The sequence below is a fragment of the Phocoena phocoena genome, chromosome 17, assembly GCF_963924675.1.
Source record: "Phocoena phocoena chromosome 17, mPhoPho1.1, whole genome shotgun sequence".
Lineage (NCBI taxonomy): Eukaryota > Metazoa > Chordata > Mammalia > Artiodactyla > Phocoenidae > Phocoena > Phocoena phocoena.
The window spans coordinates 62,217,113-62,238,053 of record NC_089235.1 but is presented as its reverse complement, the minus strand read 5'-3'; the positions used below and the strand labels follow the sequence as shown (position 1 = coordinate 62,238,053).

The 20,941-nt window shown below is 42.0% G+C and overlaps 1 protein-coding gene across 2 annotated transcripts in view; it reads right to left on the bottom strand.

The window, feature by feature from the left end:
• Positions 1-1,135: 1,135 nt before the first annotated feature.
• Positions 1,136-20,941, bottom strand: part of DEPTOR (DEP domain containing MTOR interacting protein) — a 138,529-nt gene continuing 118,723 nt past the window's right edge. The window contains exon 9 of one of the 2 annotated variants that reach the window (XM_065895399.1): positions 1,136-1,438. In XM_065895399.1, coding sequence (XP_065751471.1) covers positions 1,310-1,438 — 129 coding nt within the window. In that variant the 3' untranslated portion in view covers positions 1,136-1,309. The remainder of the gene's footprint in view (positions 1,439-20,941) is intronic. The other variant, XM_065895400.1, reaches the window with a different exon arrangement.

The following is a 20,941-nucleotide window of genomic DNA, read 5'->3' as shown; positions in this document are numbered from 1 at the left end:
CACTCCACCAGTACCATTACATTATGATAACCTATCACCCAAAAATGGCCAAGGTACAACATTCATATTTTGTTACTACATGGTAAGAAAGTAACCTTGTCGTTCAGAATGTATTGTATGAAAATAAGAAGAATTGAGCATTCCCTGATTCCCTAATTTGGCACGTTGAGGAGCTTCCTCTATACACCAAGCCCCAAAATGCATTCTCTTTGAGACCAAAAAAAGAAACACGCATATATACAAGTGAGCTGAAGAGTTACAACACAAGAAGTTGCTTTTGGTGAAAAATAATCCTGCCAAATAAGCAACATGTCATGTCCTTAGAATATGTCACACTAGAAAGCTAGTGAAAATTCAGGCCAATAAGGCAATTTAGTTTCAAGTTTTATCATATATGGGCCAAGTTCTAGAATATTTCACTTAAAAAGGGAGAACTTCAAAGTGAAATCTTGCCAGAGGCGTGATTTTGAATCACATGTGTATATACAAACTTGTCTGTTTCGACATTCAACATATTCAGGATTATTTCTAGAAAGCTGCTGTTGCTGCCTGATAGAACAAAATGATGTAGGCTCAGAAAGAGAAAACAGAGCACATAGTTTTAAGTAGTTATCTCCCTATCTACCCCACCCATACCATCATAAAGTTTTTGGTTTTTTACCAACGCCATAACTGAAAACACATGTTAAGTGAAAAGTTGATACTAAAGGCAGGAATTAAGAAAAAGTCCAAAATTTGATGGCTTTTAAGCACTGAATGATTTAGAACCTTCAAAATGCTAATTAACAAGTACTATTCCTTTGGATGTTGTTTTAATTTGAAATTTGGTGAAATCTAGATCCTCTAATAAACAGTTCCGTGCTCATTTGGTGACAGTACAACTTAAAGTCTGTAAAAACTACTTTATTGACTCCTGTGAAAGGGGTTTTAGCACATCGCTCTTTTGGCAAGAGAAGGATTTCAACAACTTTCTGCAAACTAAGATATAAAACAATGGATGAGAACTGCAAACGGAAATTGTGTAAGGCAATGCTACTATATAAAAAAAAATTCTGTTTCTCAAACTTTTTCTACACTGACGTAAGTCGTTTTTTTTTGTTGTTTTTTTTTAAAAAGGTGTATTACCCGGTTCTTCCACATTCAACAGGGAAACAGTGTGTGAAACTCAAATTAAGATGTGTATGTACGGAGAAAAGATCTGTATGTCCAAAACCATCCAGGTATACAGAAGTCTTGTCATTGCAGAGCTTTGTGTTGTTCTGCCTTTGATCCTCCGCAGGCCACGGGATGGGCTGGGAGGGCTGCCCTCTCAGCACTCTAACTCCTCCATGACCTCCATCACAATCGTCCGTGGGCCCGTCAGAATCAGGTTGCTCACCGTCCGGTAGTCAACGTGCAGTACGTTAAGCCCATTTACAGAGACGACGAACTGACAGACCTAAAGGAAGGACAAAGAAAAAGCATCTCTTGAATTCCCTAGCGGTCCAGTGGTTAGGACTCCCCGCTTCCATCTGCAGCAACGTGGAAGGACCTAGAGATTCTCCTACTGAGTGAAGTCAGTCAGAGGAAGACAAGTATCATGAGATATCGCTTACATGTGGAATCTAAGGAAAAGGGCCTACTATAGGGCACAGAGAACTCTACTCAGTACTCTGTAATGACCTATACGGGGGAAAGAATCTAAAAAATGAGTTGATATATGTATATGTATAACTGATTCACTTTGCTGTACAGCAGAAACTAACACAACATTGTAAATCAACTAGACTCCAAAAAAAATTAAAAAAATAAACTATGCATGTTAAAAGAAAAAAAAAGCATCTCTTAGAGCTCCCGGTTTTTCATAGACCTAGAATAAAGACATTGTGTATCTTTAACAGGTAACTTCCTACGTTGGTACCCAACTGTACCCGGCCAGCAACTGCAATTTAAGAAGTTCCAAGAAACTATACTTTTCCTGGAAGGCGGTATAATAGAAAAAGCATTTGGTTTAGCGTTTTACCAACTTGGGTTTAAACCCTAACTCAGCAACTTACTAGCTTAAGCTAGGTATTTAAATTCCTGAGCTTCAGTTCCCTCGGCTCTAAAATAGGGGTGATTAATAATCATAATATCTACCTTATAAGATTGTTGTAAGAATTAAATGAGGTCAAGGACGTAAAGCTTCTACTCCAGTGCTCTGAACCTATGGGGTACTCGATACTTATTCATAATCACAGTGTTTGTGGCTGTTACTATTCATTTGGACTCAGTTTATAGCGAGATTCTATGTCCTCGTGTTCCCCAAACAGTCTTCTTTTATACCTATTATTCCTGCATGATTATTAATAGTTTCTCCTTTCACCTGCCATGGTGTCCCAGTTGAGATGACAAATTTCACCCATTTCCCTACTTCCCATCCTTACGAAAATGGATGAGGCCAACAAAGGTCAGCTTTCAAACTAAGTGAGTATTAGTCTACCTAGGATAGGACAATTACAATAAAAAAATTTAAAAAGCATTATTGAGTAATGAGCGGCCACTTTGGATGTGTCATACTGAATATAATACTGATCACAGCTACTGCCTCAAACGGAGGGGCTTCTCTTGAGGTTGGTGGTGGCATCAGATGCTGGGTACTTTCCATTTAGCTGACACAGATTAACAGATGGTATATCTGTTGTGTGTCTGAACAGTGCACACTGGACAGGAATGATCTGTTTATATCTCTCAAATAGAAAAATGGACAGATCTCCAGCTGTCGGTGATAAGTACTTCTAATCAGCAAAACAGAATCAAACAGAATATAAATCTATAAGGTGCTTGGCATATAGTAGGCACTGGTGGTGAGCTGAATGATACCCCCAACCCCCAAAGAGTTCCATGTCCTAATCCCCAGAACCTGTGAATATATTAGTTGACATGGCGACAAGGAATTAAGGTTGCAGATGGAACTGGAGTGCTAATCAGCTGATCTTAACATGGGGATTATCCAGGTGGGCCCAATGTAATCACAAGGGTACTTATAAGAAGGAGACAAATAGTCAAAGGCCGAGGGACTTCTCAGGTGGTGCAGTGGTTGAGAGTCCGCCTGCCGATGCAGGGGACACAGGTTCATGCCCCAGTCTGGGAGGATCCCACATGCCGCGGAGCGGCTGGGCCCGTGAGCCATGGCCGCTGAGCCTGCACGTCCAGAGCCTGTGCTCTGCAACAGGAGAGGCCAAACAGTGAGAGGCCAGCGTACTGGAAAAAAAAAAAAGTCAAAGGCAGAATTAGGAGATGTGACCACAGAAGCAAGACTGATATGAGGAAGGGGCTAGGAGCTGAGGGATGCAGGTGGCCTCTAAGAAGTTGAAAAAGGTAAGGAAATGGATGCTCCCCTCAGAACCTACAGAAGGAATGCAGACCTACTGATACCTTTATTTTAGACCTTTTACTCCAGAACTATAAGATAATAAATTTGCGTTGTTTAAGTTACCAAGTTTGTTAATTTGTTACAGCAGCAATAGGAGATGAATAATCAATACATATTCATTGTTGAATGAACTGAATGAATAATGTATTAAGCAGAAAAAGCACAATTAGGATTGAGCCTGAAGGATTTCTGGCTTCTTATAAATTATTTCTTCATTGATTGGGAAAATAAGAAAATAAAAAGAGGGACTTCTCTGATGGCACAGTGGTTAAGAATCCACCTGCCAATGCAGGAGACATGATCCCTGGCCTGGGAAGATCCCACATGCTGCAGAGCAACTGAGCCCATGTGCCACAACTACTGAGCCTGCGCTCGAGAGCCTGCGAGCCACAACTACTGAGCCTGTGTGCTGCAACTACTGAAGCCCATGCACCTAGAGCCCATGCCCCACAACAAGAGAAGCCACCGCAATGAGAGGCCTGCGCACCGCAACGAAGAGTAGCCCCCACTCGCGGCAGCTAGAGAAAGCCCGTGGGCAGCAAGGAAGACCCAACACAGCCAAAAATTTAATTAATTAATTAATTAAAGAAGAAAAAGAAGACAAAAGGGAAGGGACGGAAGCTGGAGAGAGGGGGAGGAAAGGAGATGGCTGAGGTTGATTAAGTTAATGAAGTTGTTTTCATGGCTGTTAGCTTCCAGCTCTAACCCGCCCCCTTCCTTGAGGGAACATAAGCTGCAGCTGTGGAGAAGTGTTATCGTTATCTTATAGGAAAGCACCAGAAAAGAAAAACAAGAACCCACCAGAACTGGTTAGAACCAGCCAAATCCAAGATGGCAGAAGACCTGAACTTCAGGAGACCCTGAACCTCATTATACGCTCATTGTAATATATTAGCATGCTAAATGACGCACCCACCAATACCATGACAGTTGACAATTGCCATGACAACAACCAGAGGAATCCATATTAGGACTGAAAAGGGATGTTGCCCCAGTTCTGAGCAAACTACACGCCTGTTCTCAGAGAAGTAATGAATTCCCTCCCCCAACCCCTCCCCTCTATATCAGAGGTATCCCAGCCCAAGTCTGGTGAGAAGGTGATTTGCAAACTAAGTTCCCGATTCTCCATTCTCTGGCCTCCGAATAAAGCTTGTGCTGTTTCTGTCTCAGCGTCGGCTTTGTTATTGGCTGTGGAATCCAAACGGACAAAGAACCTTCCCCACAGAGACAGGGGGTTCTGGCCAGGGCCAGGGCCCAAGTCGGGGTCCGTCCAACCAATTCGGTAACAATGTGTCCCATATCTGTTGTTCTCATTATCATACTTCTTTAAGTGTAATGTCTTAAGAATTAAGGTGCACACCTGCTCCCAATTATTTATTAATAAATTAATTTAGTGTTGACAACACAAAGAATGTGAAAATACTAAAACACTTGAAAGTCACTGTTTCCTTTTATTGTTTTCTGAGTGGGTAATATCCATAGAAACTCAGACACCATATTAAGAAATATAACAAATATGAAACAGAAATTACATGTTATATTTTAAATGTAAGTATGAAATAAAATACATAAAATACTGTATTAAGTCTAAAGACATCTATACTTATTACTTAGATAAACCAAAAGTGGAACGTATTAAAAGGGCAGCTGTGTATCTGTGGAAAAGATGAAGGATTTGGAATCAAATGATATGTATTTAAGTCCTAGGCTCCTTAGCTGGATGATCTTTTTTTTTGTTTTTTTTGGCTGCATAGCTTGTGGGCATCTTAGTTCCCCGACTAGGAATGGAACCCAGGCCCTCCGCAGTGACAGCGAGGAGTCCTAATCACTGGACTGCCAGGGAATTCCCTGAATGATCTTAATAAAGTCATTTGCCTCTATGCCTCAATGACATCATCTACAAAAGAGAGTTAGGTAAAAATGCTTATCCTCACAGGTTCAAATTAATGAATTGAAAACCTTTGTGCAAATACAAAGCCCTACACCAACACTAGCTTCAGTGAACTTCTTTCCCTTTAAAAATACCCACTTTTTTCAAGGTCACACGCAAAACAAAATGGAAAGTGCACAGTGGTTATTTACTCAATAAACACTCGCTGTTGCCGTAAGCCTCAGTATTTTCCACTCCCCAACTTATAAAATACTATGGTGTCATTCTACATAAGGAGACCGACCTCTGTTTTTCTTTTCGTTTCCACAAATCTGTCACCATGAATTGAGGGCACTTTTTTTTTTTTCGTCAGAGCACATCTTGTACAGAATCAGCAGTTCACAACCATGGTTGAAGTCGTAGTAAGAATCAAGGTCACGCATCCTGAAACAGGCTACAAGTATAATTTGCAGGACAATTCAGCACGAATTCAATGTAGACATTTGCTGGAGTTTTGTGTTTTCTACTCCAGCATGCTTTTGAGCCAAAGAATGAGAGGAATTCCACCCCCACCCAACCCAGCGTGTTGACTTTAGACCCGGGTCCTTCTTTTCTCCAAAGTGATGAACAGCCTTTTTGTGTTGCCCAAGGAGAGTGCAGGAGTTGCCTGGCAAGCTCACACTCTAGCTAACCCTTCATAGGCTCCCAAAGATGAGACATGTCTCTGCATCACTCAGGGATCACCTGCAGCATTTAGTCTCGACCAGAATTGTATTCTCTCTCTCCCACATAGTGTTGGTTTCAATTGACCAACATTTAAAAATTAGACAATTTTCACATAAAAATCTAGATTCTGGCTTCTCTGGAACAATCTGAAGAGCTGACAATACCAGGCCTGGATGGCCACTTGGCAATGGCTCCATAGGGGCTGCCCCTTCTAGATGGGCACACATTCTCTCATTTGCTGTGGTCCTCACCACTTCCTATTTTTCTTACACCTAGCTGAGAGACATTTGAGTCTGTGATCCCTGATCTGGGGCCACCAGAGAGACAGCTTAAGAGAGGAAGGCTTGGTGCTTCAAAACTGATGGGCCCCAAATGTTTAACAGCTGATGAAAGGGGAAATAAAATGTGGTATATCCATACAATGGAATATTATTCAGCAATAAAATGGAACCAATTACATGTTACGACATGGCTGAACCTGGAAAACATTCTGCTAAGTGAAAGAAGCCAGTCCCAGCTCTGACTCAGCCAGGCGATCACAAGGTAAACAACAGATACACCTACAACCGTTCTGTTTTTCACTTTCAATACAGTATTCCATAAATTATAAGAGATAGTCAACACTCTATTACAAAACAGGATTTGTGTTAGATGATTTTGCCCAGCTGTAGGCTAATATAAGTGTTCTGAGCATGTTTAAAATAAGATAGACTAAGCTATGATGTTCCCTAGGTTAAGTGTATTAAATGCATTTTTGACTTACAGATATTTTCAATTTACGATGGGTTTATCAGGATGGAACCCCATCATAGGTCATCTAGTTCTCTAGACCTGCCTTTGAGTCTCTTACATTCTTGATATCCTTCTAATCAATTTCTTTTTCTTACTTTCTTTTTTTTTTTTAATGATAGCTGGTTTCTGTCATTGGCAACCCATGCTCATCAATAAAATCCTTAAGAACAAACTGAATATCAGAGAGGTTAAGTTATTTGCTCAAGGGCACACAACTAAGTGCCTCATCTGGAATTTGAACTCCATGACTCTACAGCCTGACATAAATACAAATTTATAAAGTACAACATGCAAGTTCTGAGGAATGCAGAGAATAGTGGAAAACAAGTGCTTTCTCTCTTGGCTTTAACTGTTAATTAAACAGACTGGGTTCGCTCAAATACCTTGTGATGTTGACGTTTAGGCTCTTCCAACTTCATTAAGAAGGTTTTTACTCATTTAAGGTTGGGCTGCTTTTTGTGTCACTTAAAATCCTCAACAATATGTAAATTTGGACATTTATTTCAAATTTTTTTCCTTAAATGAGGCAAGAAAAAAAAAAAGGTCTTTCAAACACTTATCATGCTTATATTCAAGGTAGTAATTTTAGAGTCAGGCTGTTGGAAAGACGTCATCTCTCCCTAAGTGGTCCCAACAACTGCTGTGGTTCCAGCAGTTCCAATGTCCTGTTACTAAAAATGTGCAAAATGATCTAGAAATGCAGGTATTACTATGTAACGTATTCAGTTTTAATGGACTTTGAATTAGCATCTGGTACACTATGTTCTGAAAATCAACACACAAGCAACAACAGGAAGCACACGGCCTGGGGGAAAATTATTTCTCTACTATATTAAAAAGCACAAACACACAGAACACGTGATGACCTCTGAATAGACCTACCTTAGATACCTATTACCTCCTATCTGGGGTGGGGGACTTAGATGAGAATTCGAGCGAGGCTGTGATGCTTTTCTTCTGCTTATAATTATCTTTCTCAGATTTGTTTTCAAAGATTTGAAGGCAATTCCCTCATGTCCCCAGTTCACTGAAAAGAGCTGTCATGAGCTCCTATAGCTGCTCTGAACTCGTCTCCTACAAAAAGGAGGGTACCTTCACTTTAGAAAGAAGAGATGTAGAGGACATTATCCTTAATGAAAGGGAAGAACCAAGCCTTCGTAAGTCATGGGTAAGTGATGTCTCTGAGCATCCGGGCAGTGAAGAAAAGGCCTAAAAGTAGGTCCGATAAGAGTTAACAAGAAGAGGGAGTCAGGACTCATACGTTTCAGGGTGTGATCACGTTGGGATAAACACCTAGGCTGAACTCCAGGCTTCTTCCTGATAAGGAGCCAGAGCGACTAAATAATCTTGCCTCTAATTCCTCTCCCTGAGCCAGTGCTGGCAGACGTACACCAACCCTCTGAACAGATTGAGCGCCTGTGGGATGATGCAATTGCACGTGAGTTCTTGTGTGGCCGGAGTTCCATCACAACCATCTGATTGTTTCAACCAAAGTGGGAGTGAGATTGAGGAGAAACACTACACCTATGATTACCTAAGTGTCTTCTCACTGCCATGGAGATCTGTATTCACTAAGTCACTTGCATCCCTGAAATGGCTGCATTCATGTGAAAGCTACTCTAGCTTTTCTCTATTTTTTTTTTTTTCTTTCTGATCTTGAAGGAGAAAGAAGGATTGGAAGGTAAGGCTGCTTCAGGCTTTCCCTGAAAATAATAAAACATTTAGCAAGACAGAGACCGAGGCAGATAAAATTTCGGAGACAGAAAGAGTCATAAGGAGAAAAAAGATAGACCCAGACAGATACAGAAAATAATCAGGAAGGGCTGAGTCCTGGTGAGTAGGGGACAGAAGCTTGTCCGATCAAATGATACAGAAAGCAGAACCAAGATATTAAGGGCAAGTTAATACTTACATTCTTAATCAAGTAGAACCCTCAGATGTATTCTAGAGATCACCCTAATCGAGCTCCCACTAAAAGTAGAACTCTCCTCTACAAATCCCTGCTGGGCAACCAACCTATCTTACTTGAATGCTACGTATGACAGGAAATGCACTAATAAATGAGGAAGCTTATTTTGAGCCAGTTACATGTTCGAAGTTTCAGCTACACATTCAGTCAACATTATTGAAACCATTTGTCACTGTTCAGTGCCTAAGTGAAAAGCATATCCAAATATAAAACAGTGGCTCTCAAACTGTAGTGCAAATATAAGTCACCTTTGAGGGCTTGTTGAAAATGTGAATTCTCAGATCTTACCCAACACCTACCAAATATGACTTTTCAGGGGGTGGGGCCCAAGAATCTGCACTTTCATTAAGCATATCAGGCGATTCTGCTACAGCACAATGTTGAAAAACCAATGCTATAAAGTATCCACCAGAATTTTTTGTACCAAAAGTTAGTTTATGTGCTCATCCCATTCCTGTTAGTATTGTGATAATACATTCTATGGTTTGAGACTTAACCACCTCAAATACAAGAAGGGGGCTGACATTTCAGATTTTATTATAATTATTACTTGCCTGAAGTCTATTTCATTTTTACAGCCAACTTTTGCTATCTTCTATACTTTAAAATTAATAATAACAATGTATAAAATGCTTACGTTTAGAACTATTATCAGAGATACTATCCAAATTGCTCAAAATGCAAAACCCCAAATAACCAAACCTGCTGCCATGTTACCACACATGTTTTTAAAGCCATGTGTGAGCCACCAATGTCAACTGTTAATGTGGCAAACACAGCCCACAACCAGACCTGGTGAGAATGAAGCTTGAGGCTTTTTGACAGCCAAAGTATCCAAAGTAAAGGTGGGTGAACCAGATTAACAAAAGTCGTGAGTAGATTAAGAAACATCTGAAAGCTGCTGAAGTTTAGAAAGAAAAAAGGTATATTTTGATTGTTCCTATTTCTTTAAACCTTGCTCCAAATCATACACCATGGCTTTCATAATCTGACATAAGAGGCTGTGAAAGCAACAGCATAAATATTTAAATAGAGAACTATCTTTTTATGGATGATTTTTAATTTCTTTTCTTTGTTATCCACCCTGGGAAATCCTAGCCATTTGATCCATATACCTGGACCACTTCTCAGGTTACAACTTGCCAGTCAGCATGGGCAGTGCTCTAATTGCTAATGGGACCACCTAATATTTTTCCAAAGTTCTTTACATGTGTAATCTCATTTAAAATTCCCAGCATACCCTATGAGGGAGGTATGATGATTATTGTTATTATTATTTACATCTCACAATCGAGGGTACAGAGAAATAAAGTAACTGGCTCAAGTTCACAAAGCTAGTAAGCGGTGGAGCCCAGATTTTGACTCCAAACTTGTATACTTAAGCCCTAGGCTACCTTGCCTCCTAAGTGATAGATAATCAGCTCCCCTAAAATTGGCACTGACACCACATGGATAAACACCTCAGTATGGTATCTAAGCACCTCTCACACACAATGAAGTTTCTTAAGAACACTGCATTTGATTTTTCCTTCTATGATGCTTGAAAAATGGAATAATGCTCACTTCATCATAATCATTATCAGGGAAGAAAACGATGGAGAATAGTAAGGGGGCATTTTTTACTTTTAAGAATAACTCAGGCTCCGGGCTTCCCTGGTGGCGCAGTGGTTGAGAGTCCGCCTGCCAGCGCAGGGTACACGGGTTTGATCCCTGGTCCAGGAGGATCCCACGTGCCACGGAGCAACTGAGCCCATACACCACAGCTGCTGAGTTTGCGCTCTGGAGCCCGCGAGCCATGGCTGCTGAGACCGCGTGTCACAACTACTGAAGCCCAAGCGCCTAGAGCCGGTGCTCTGCAACAAGAGAGGCCGCTGTGATGAGAAGCCCGTGCACTGCAACGAAGAGTAGTCCCTGCTTGTTGTAACTGGAGAAAGCCCGCGCACAGCAACGAGGACCCAATGCAGCCAAAAATTAAATAAATAAATAAATAAATAAATTTTTAAAAAAGAATAACTCAAGCTAATCTTTACATCTCAGGCTAGACCTGGCAGGTCTTATTATCCTCAACCAAAGTTTAAAAACCATGTTTATTTATAACTCTTCTGCTAGAGTGAGGTGAATGTTAATGATTCCTGAATGAAGATTTTAAAGGTTCCAGGAGGAAGGACATAACACAAATAGAGGATTGTATAATTACCCTTGGTAACAATGCTGCGTATAATTCAGCCAGCAAACTCCCCCAAGGCACACCATTTGTCATGGTGATTACATCACCTAATCTGTGCCTTTAACTGGCCTTACCGATTCCACTCACATTCCCTTTTTGTTGTTGCAATCTTTGCTTCACAATAGAAACAGGACAGCAGAAGATTCAATATACCATCTGTCTTCTGTAGGTGGGTGAGAAAGCTGGTATCAGGTGATCAACACAGCATGGGTGTTGCCAAGTTCAATGTGAGGCACCCTACACTTGTCTATAAAGCTTGGCTTATTCACAGCAAAAACAGACTTCCTAAAAAGTGTATCTCCAGGGATACACTCATTCTCTCCTTCCTTCCTGCCTCCCCAGTGAGGATCTCCCCAAGGGTAAATTAAGCACAGAGCAATGGAGAAAGCACTGGATTAGGAGTCAGGAGAGAAATTCTACTCTCAGCTCTGCACCCAAACAGCTGAATCATTTTGAACATGCTGTTTCATTTCTCCAAGCATTAGTTCGTCATCTGATCAACTGGGCTGCAAAAAAATGTATATTTATTAGAGACTTTAAAGCACCTTTCAGCTCTAAAATTCAATGAGAAAAAAATAACTTCTATTAATTAGTGATTGAACAACATTTACTATTAATAACTGGTTATTTAGGTGCCAAGAACTAGGTCAGGAGTTTGCTTACATTACATTTGCAAAGGAGACATTATTTTTAGATATGTAAACTGAAGTTCAGAAGAGTACAAATGAAGAAGTGTAAGATGAATCTCTCACAGGCACTTAAGTGTTTTAGATATGTAAATAACAACAAAGGTCTAAAAGACATATTATAAAGCTACGGCCTATTATTATAGTCTATAAGATGGTGGTAGTAGTATTAGTATAGGTATATAGACCAACGCAACAGAATCAAAAGTCCAGAAACTGGACCCCTACACGTGGGCTTACGACAAAGTCAGCATTGAAGAAAAGGATATTTTATAATGTACAAGGTTCAATCCACCAGGAAGATACACAAATTATAAACATATATACCTAACAAGTATATATATATCAAGCACAAACACGAAATGTATATGCCGAACAAAAAAAGCCCCCAAATACATGAAGCCAAATGCACAGAATTCAAAGGACAGACAATTCAATAACAGTTGGAGACTATTCTGCTCCACTTTCAATAGAGGATAGAACAATCACTCTAGTTACATGTAACATATACGCATAACTTATGACCTAGCAATTCCACTCCTAGATGTGTACCCAATATGATGACTGCAATATGATAAATTTATATAAATTTCAGAAGTAGACAACTAATCCATGGTCTTAGAATTCCTAGGAAGTAGTTGCACTAGTAATTTACTTTGTAATATAGTTTGAGATGTGCATGAATAATTTGTACATTTTTTATATAGTGCAAGAAAAACTTGTTAACTCTCATTTTTATAATTTACTAGTTATGTGACTTTAGCCAAGTTCCAAATTCTCTGAGTTATACTTTACTCATCTGTAAAATGGGGATCGTGTTTATTATGAGGATCAAATCTGATTAAGTACTAAGCCCAGTGTTTAATACCAGTGAATGTTAAATAAGTATTTGTTTTTCTCTTCTGTCCCTCTTCCTGCGCAATCTCTCCCTCCAAAAGAGCCCAATGGATGCAGATTGTTGAAAGGGAGACAAACCATTGCATGGGTCCACACCCAGGAAGCCAGTTTGGGTTCTGGTTTGGGAAATGGAAATAGATGTCAAGTTGCAGTTATTCATTCAGATAAGTGATTTTAAATAAACATACTTATTTTAAATGGATAAATTTAAATGGAGGATAAATTAGGAGGTTGGGATTAACATATACACACTACCATATATAAAATAGATACCAAAACAGACCTACTGTATAGCACAAGGAACTCTACTCAATATTTTGTAATGACCTATAAGGGAAGAGAACTGCTGCGCTGTATTCCTGAAACTAACATGCTATTGTGAATCAACTATACTTCAATAAAAAAATTTTAAAACTTTTTTTTGTTTTTTTGGCTATGTGGCATGCGGGATGAGGGATCTTAGTTCCCTAACCAGGGACTGAACCCATGCCCCCTGCAGTGGAAGCACAGTCTTAACCACTGGACCGCCACAGAAATCCCAAAAGAAAATTTTTTAAAAATTAAAAAAAACCCCATAAAAATAGAAAAACAATACAGGGTGATAAGAGAGAATTTTTCCCAATCCAAGAGGACCCCATAAGGATAGAGCATCCAGGAGCCACAGTAAATAATCAGCATAATCTTAAAGTAAACAGAACAGTGGAATTCAGTTAAAGAATCTCTGCTCCTGTCCCTAAGATATTCACTTTAACAAAGTTGCTTCAGAACTGAAGTAGTTGTAGAGTGTAGCTAGACTCATGGATGGTCCTTGAACAAAATATTAGACAGAGACATAAGCTGAGTCAAGATTTGTTAGTTACATCTATGGAATCAGTTTCTTTCCTCCATAGAAGGCTTTATGTTTACCCACACAGTCAGATTCAGCAAGGGATACCACTTAGGAGTTTTGGACATTCCTGGAGTAAACAAGTTGTGTGTGTGTGCTTATTGCATAACAGCCCTGACAGCAGAACACTGTTCTTGGGGAAAAAAAGAAAAAAGAAAGAAAATTTGCAGCTGTATGTTCAGTTCCATAAATCTCTCCACCAAATATGCAACTGACTAGAGAGTGACTGGTGTGGGAGGAGGCAGAGATGCAGTTCTTGGATAAACACAGGATTTGCTCTCCAGAGAATTACCGTCTTCCTCTAAACTTTATGCATTTTAAGCGTGCTATGTGGTGTCCCCAAAGAACAGACTGCACAATTAGCCTTGAAGGAAAGCCAACTGTGTGTAAGAATGACTTTCTTTCACAACAAAACAGCGGCAACAACAAAAAGCAACTCTAAAGAATTTTTGTTGCAAATTGAGAAATCAAAGTGCCTGCTGGTTTCAAACAGAATCTGCTCGCTCCCAGCCCAAGTCGACCAAAGGTCTGTTTCAGATCCAGGCTCATCCTTGGTCCACTTTGCTCAGTCGCGGGTGGTGGTGGTGTCAGGTCAGTCACGGGGAGGGGGGATTGTGGTGCACTTAAAGGAGGGGGGCGATAGGAGGGACTCAGGTTCAGTCCAGAGAACTTGGATTCCCAAAGTTAGGATGAACGTTTGCCTTCCTGGCGATTCTCTCTAGGGACGTGTGTTAGACTGAATAGAGGATTTGTAGCCTACCCTGGTGGTTCTGTCACCTTCCTACAAGCAGTTCATGATTGCACTGGGACTGCGTCCGAGGTCTGCTTGTGCTAAGGACAGACAGCATGCCCTTGATCTGGTGCTTTCCCGAGGTTCTAAGAAGTGGTCAGGCACCGAAGAGAAGCAGCACAGACACATTATAACCACAGATTCCTTGGACTTCCTTTACTACTGAAGGAATCTGTTACCTGGGAGCCTTTATACCACAGGGGATATGCAAATGATCACTCCTACCCATTCCCCCACACAGACTTGGCTGCCCCTTGTGGATACAGGAAGTTCCTTAGAATTGCCCGTATTTGCAGACTGGGGCTTCCAACAGCAGGAGACATGCTCTGACCACATGTATTAAACTCCCACAGGAGTGACGGCCAAAAGGAAAAAGGCTCCAGAAGGTCAGACTTCCTCCCTGACCCCAAATTCTTTCCTCCACAAGAAACTTTCACTCAATTTGTAGTTTGCCCTTAGAATGTTTATTACTAGCCATTTGACACCCAGAAATCATTATGCTTTCTTTTCTGGATTATACTAAAATATAATATTAATATACCCAAGATTTTCTCTCTTTTTTTAAAATTAATTAATTTTTGGCTTATTCAGGTCTTAGTTGCGGCACGTGGGATCTTCATTATGGCATGCGGATTCTTAGTTGCGGCATGCATGTGGGATCTAATTCCCTGACCAGGGATCAAACCCAGGCCCCTTGCATTGGGAGCGTGGAGTCTTACCCACTGGACCACCAGGGAAGCCCGTGGAGGAGTAAAGCCTGCTATCTCTCAACTCCCACAGTCTACAAATAAACGGAGGGCATGGCCCAGTGTGTCATATTCTGGATCATGTCAACTTTAGAAGCCTCTCACACCAGTCCCAGAGAATGTGTGGAGTTGAAGACCGGGGTTCCCTCCAGTAACTCCATTCCTAGAGAAACACCTAACCCCTGGCAGAGTTGATTACGTATCTCGCCAAGATTAGCCAGATGGAGAAACTCAGGACCAGAAAAGTAAAATAATATGAACAGATTTGAAGAGCACCACGATATAATGGAAAGATCAAGGACCCTGGAGCTAGACAGACCTGGGCTAATCTGGCTTTTGGTTCTGTCATTTAGTTGTAAAACCAGAGGCTCTGATTCAAACTCTGTCAGCCTCAACTGTAAAATACAGCTACTCACTAGCTCATAGGGTTGTGACAAAGACGAGAGGAGATGATACATATTAAACGACTAGTATAGCACCCAGCCTGGTGCCCAAACAAAAACTGGCTCCTTCTTTCCGCCATCCCTATAGAACATACCAGACATTGCTACATTAAGCAGTCTACCCTCCAGGTCAGCTCTCATGCCTGTGAATGTTTACTTCTAATGCTAATCCACTGCATTCTTAGCCAGGACCAAACTCTTTTTGCTAAGCCTGTATGCAAGAAAGTGATTATAGGCTAACCCTGAAAAGCTGACTTCCAATCTGGGCATTCAAAAATGCTTCCAGGAACACTTTCCAGATGGCCGTATTCAGCCTGGTCATATTTCTTCTGTCTTTTACAAAGCAGCGAAAATAAGCCAGGTTGTGTATACAACTCTAGTTTGCCAGAACCAGTTCTTTTTAGAAGTTTGGAGAGAAAAGACCAAACTGAAGACTTCTATCTTAAACATTTCATCCTTTTTGGGTCCCCTCAAGGAACCAGAGGGAACAAGACAGAGGTAGTTTCTGCTTACAGAGACAACAGTGAAAGCAATCTCATCCTAGACGAATGTAACACAATTCCATATGCAGTAGCGTGTACAAGGTACCGTACCCAAGGGAAGATCTACCCCTTTTTCAGGGCATCCTCACTCTCCTTTACTGGCTGGATCTCATATTCATTCTCCCCACCCCTTCCTCGTACTTGTACCGAGGACATTTTGTGGGTCAGTTAGTAGGAAGGACATGAATATAAATAAGAGGGTAGAGCTCTGTGGTGTCAACTTGGCCAAACGAGAACTACATTTCCCAGATTCCCTTCCCAGGGCAGTTTCAGAGTGGAGTTGGCCACAGAAGAAATTAGCATAATATCTGGAAGGTGGAAGTGAGAGCAAACATTCCTCAAGGCTGCCATGGTTATATGCAGTGAGAGGCCAACATGGAGGTGACATAGAGTTCCAGCCTGTCCTTGTTCTGTGCTGCCCCAGACCCAGTTTTTCTCCCCACTGACAGCCCTGCCGAACAAGCGTGGTTTCCAGCTCCCCACCAGCCAATGAGCTCATAGCTTTCCAGAGATTTCTTCACCAGCTTCCCTGATAATCCCATTCCAGAACCTTCAGGAAAGAAAGTAGAAGTCACCCAACCAGGAATAAAGATTTGGAAACCATAAACAACTGAGGGGTTTGCTGAGTGTCCAGGGAATATGAAATGAGTAGTAGAAAAAAGAAGTTATTAATACACATGCAGAGATGTTAAGGGATTACAACTTGTTCTCAGTTGTCCTTGAGGTGAGAGGTAAATGCAGAAGGGCTGGTAGTTTCCAGCTTGTCCTGGCTCCCCCCAACTTTGTTATCTATCTCTTTCTCCCAACTGCCAACAAGAAGGACTCTCACACCCACCACCAGACCCTCTAAAAGAATTGTAAAAAAGGAACTAGTCACCCAGGCTTGAGACAGAGGAGGGAAGAGCCAGAACTCGAGGGAAAAGCAAGTTTAAGGCAAAGATGAGCAGGGACTTGGGACACATGCCGTGCTGATGAGACACGCTGGCACTGGTGTCCTGGGTGACATGGAATGTGGCCTGGAGCTCTGAGATAGTTTGGGGCGAAAAGTCCACGTTGGGAGTCTACGACATTGAGGTGATGGGGGAAGCAGTCGGGGATGGACATGGAATCCTTACTGCAAAATGGAACACCTAATTATAGACAAACATGTAATTATTTTTCCAGCTATTTCCCTCTGTACATATCCTATTTCCACAAGATCAGAAGCTCTTAGAGAGGATAACTTTGGACTTTCCACAGCATCTGAGATGCATAAGTCGTGCCCCACACGTGGACCCACAGCACTGGATTCCAGCTTACACAGACATGAGTACCCTGCGGTCCTCCGCCTCCGCTGACCTAGCCAAGGCGGGAGACAGTCATGCCACCTCTGGGCCTACAAAGAAATGCTCTGTGCCTTTTCCTGATTATTCTGGCTCTGGGGAGTAGAACCTGATCTCATCAACCCCAGCTGTGGGTACATGCAGGCGGCTGCCCCGCGCAGAACACAGTGTAGTTAGGGCACTGTGGTCCTACTGTGGTAAAAGAGCTGGTCACGCGTGGCCCCAGACAGAGGCTGCTTTCTCCTCCAAGACGCAGAGGGACTCTGGGGGCCCTCCTTAAGCAGAGAGCTGCCTTTCCCCGCCTCCGGCAAGAGAGTCCCATTTAAAAGCCTGCTCTGGGAACTTTTCATACTCAGCGCAAACGGTAGCCAGATCTGGGTGGCTACAGGTCTAGTATGAAGCAAAGGGGCGGGGGAAGTAAACATTTTCTCTTCAGCGGAGAAACATCCATGTTTTAAACTGAAATACCCAAAGCACATTTGAATTAATAAGAAATTAACCTCCTTAAACCAGCCTTAAACTTGCCTTGGGACAGTATGCAGTGTATTTTCCTTCTCTTTTAAAAAGCTTCTGTTGTTCAAAGAGAACAGGACACAGTGGAACCTTCCCAGACTACAAGACCACAGCTGTTCACTGGCAGCCTCATCATCCAATGTGGCTGAAAATCCATCCCAAAACCCCATCCCTCTGACGGGACACGCGACAAGAGCTATGTCTTATGCTGGCCGTTTGGGGAAGCCAGGTTTCTTGAATGCCACGTGGCACGGCTGCAGTGATTCAAAGCAGCTGAGATGAGCTCAGGAGCAAGATGGGCTCGAGCACTGTGTTGCTGGGCTTTGGGGGCTGCTGCATTGCATGTTTTGCTCCATGAGAATACTGACATCAACTGGAGCTCAGCTATTTCTAAACGTGCTTGTAACTGATACACTGCAAGGAAACACCTCAATGCCCAAAGCACACCATGCAAATGCCTTTGCAATATCTTTCAAAGACAAGCCATGGAACACCACCTTCTGTTTGGATCAGAGGCATGAAAACCAGCACAGCCTCTCATCCAACAACCAGAAGGGATGATGCAGCACTGAACCCATCTTTTTAAGAGGTCGGGGGGGCTTCCCTGGCGGTCCAGTGGTTACGAATCTGCACTTCCACAGGTTCAATCCATGGTCGGGGAACTAGGATCCCGCAAGCCTCGTGGTGTGGCCAAAAAAAAAAATAATAATCACTTTGGACTTCCCTGGTGGCGCAGTGGTTAAGAATCTGCCTGCCAATGCAGGGGACACGGGTTCGAGCCCCGGTCCGGGAAGATCCCACATGGTGTGGAGCAACTAAGCCCTTGTGCCACAACTACTGAGCCGGAACCCTAGAGCCTGCCAGCCACAACTACTGAACCCATGTGCCACAACTGCTGAAGCCCGCATGCTCTAGAGCCCACGTGCCGCAACTACTGAAGCCCATGCGCCCTAGGGCCCGCATGCTGCAACTACTGAGCTGCGTGCTGCAACTACTGAAGCCCATGCGCCTAGAGCCCGTGCTCCACAACAAAAGAAGCCACCGCAATGAGAAGCCCACGCACCGCAACAAAGAGTAGCCCCTGCTCGCTGCAACTAGAGAAAGGCTGTGCGCAGCAACGAAGACCCAGGGCAGCCAAAAATAAATTAAAAAAATTTTTTAAATGTTCAAAAAAATAAAAATAAAAAGAGGTCTGGGATGGTATTCCTTACTCTTGGCTGCTGCACATTTAAATCACCTGGGAGTTTCTGAAAAGTACTGATGTCTGAGCCTCACCCCAGACCAACTGAGTCCCTACCTCTGGGTATTTTGTAGGAGATTCCCAGGTGATTCTGAGGGATAGTGAAGGTTGAGAAACACTGGTCTGGGCATTCGTTCAAGGACCTTCATGTTCTTGCTTATGCTTATTTTAAACAAGAGGATTAGACGACAGCCCAGTACCCCCAAAATGTAATTCACGGCATGAGAAAAGCTGGAACTCACTCTTCACTTGGCCCTGAACAACTTACTTGGGTCTTTGATTTTCTTACATGTAAAATGGAGTTAACAGTACTTATTCAGCTCTGTATCAGGAAGTTGTGAGAAATGTAATATTCTCTGACACATGTTTTACCAAAGCAAGGCATCTTCATTATTACTATTAAAAACAGTTGAACATAATATAAACTCAAACCAGCCCATATCATATTAATCACTGAAATGAATATGATGGTAGGAGTGGGGTAGAGAAGGGATGGAAATAATATAAACTGGGTGTCCCCTGGGCCAGACATTAAAGCTGATATATTACGCACATACAATTTCACAGCACGATCAGGAGTGCTCAGACCCCAGTTCTGCTTATCTGCCTTAACCCTGAATAAGTCATTTCACTTCTGTGGGCTTTACCTTTTTTACCTGTAAAATGAGATTAGACTGGGAGATTTTTATCCTGGGGTCCAAAGATAAGTTTTAGATGATCCACAAACAGCATTAAACTGTGTGCAAATGTGGTTCTCTCTCTCTCTCTCTCTCTCTCTCTCTCTCTCTCTCTCACACACACACACACACACACACACACACACACACACACACTTTTTTCCTAGGAAGAGTGCCCATAGCTGTCCCTGGATTCTCAAAGAGGCACATGACCCCTAAATAATGGGGTCATAATTATGACCTAAATAATGTTAAGAACCAGCGGAATCTTTTTAACTCTAAGTTTCTGATTACTGGTAGTGGAAATAACACTACTATTGGTGTTGGAAATTCGACAGATATTTTTATATGGGTGAATTTCAAACACATTTATAAATCTACCCAATGAAAAATCCTGGATAACAGCCAAGAATAAAATCTAGCCAAGAACCATTAAACATTGTCAGTGGCTTCTTTCACCTCCCAGAAGTCAAACTAGTTTGAAAGTGATATCAAAAGACGGGCAAAATCTATATTGGCCTAGAGAGGCCCTGTGGGGATCAGAGCATCCTAGGTCCCTGGCAATTGGAGGTCTTCTGTAGATGCTGCACTCTGGGTGCACAGTAGGACTGGTGGAAAGAGTATGTATGTGCATGGGGGCTGAAGGATAAATGAAGCAGAAAATGAAGTCTTAGGGCAAAGGGGGACAAGTCTAAAGATAGGACTAAGCCAGAATGAGAACTTGAACCAGTGTCAGACAAAACACAGAATGAAGAAAAACCCTGAGTGGAACTAAAGCCCTGAGCGGAACAAGGTGTCTGACAATGCTTAGTACGGATGTTGCTTGAGGCTCTCTATGATCACATCGTCAGGATCTACGCTTGGTATCCCGAGACACTAAGATTCATGCTTTCAGGCTTCCGACCAACAGAAAATATTCATTCAGGAGCCCAGCTTAAATGCTAAGTGTCATATTACAGCTAATGATACACAGATTCGGGCTGCTCAAATCCTGGGATGCAGAAAGCTCAGAGATAACGACATACTCTTTCTAGTTTTCAAAGCTCAATCCTTTACTTTTAAACATTTTATTGATTTGAATTTCTTAACTCACAAGAATGCCACCTATCAGTGTCATGTCCTTGGAGGACATAGCTATACAAGGGCCAATACAGAGCAGACCCAAATGCAATATTATCCTTCTGTCCACAGGATCATCTAAATCCCTATGATATATTAAGG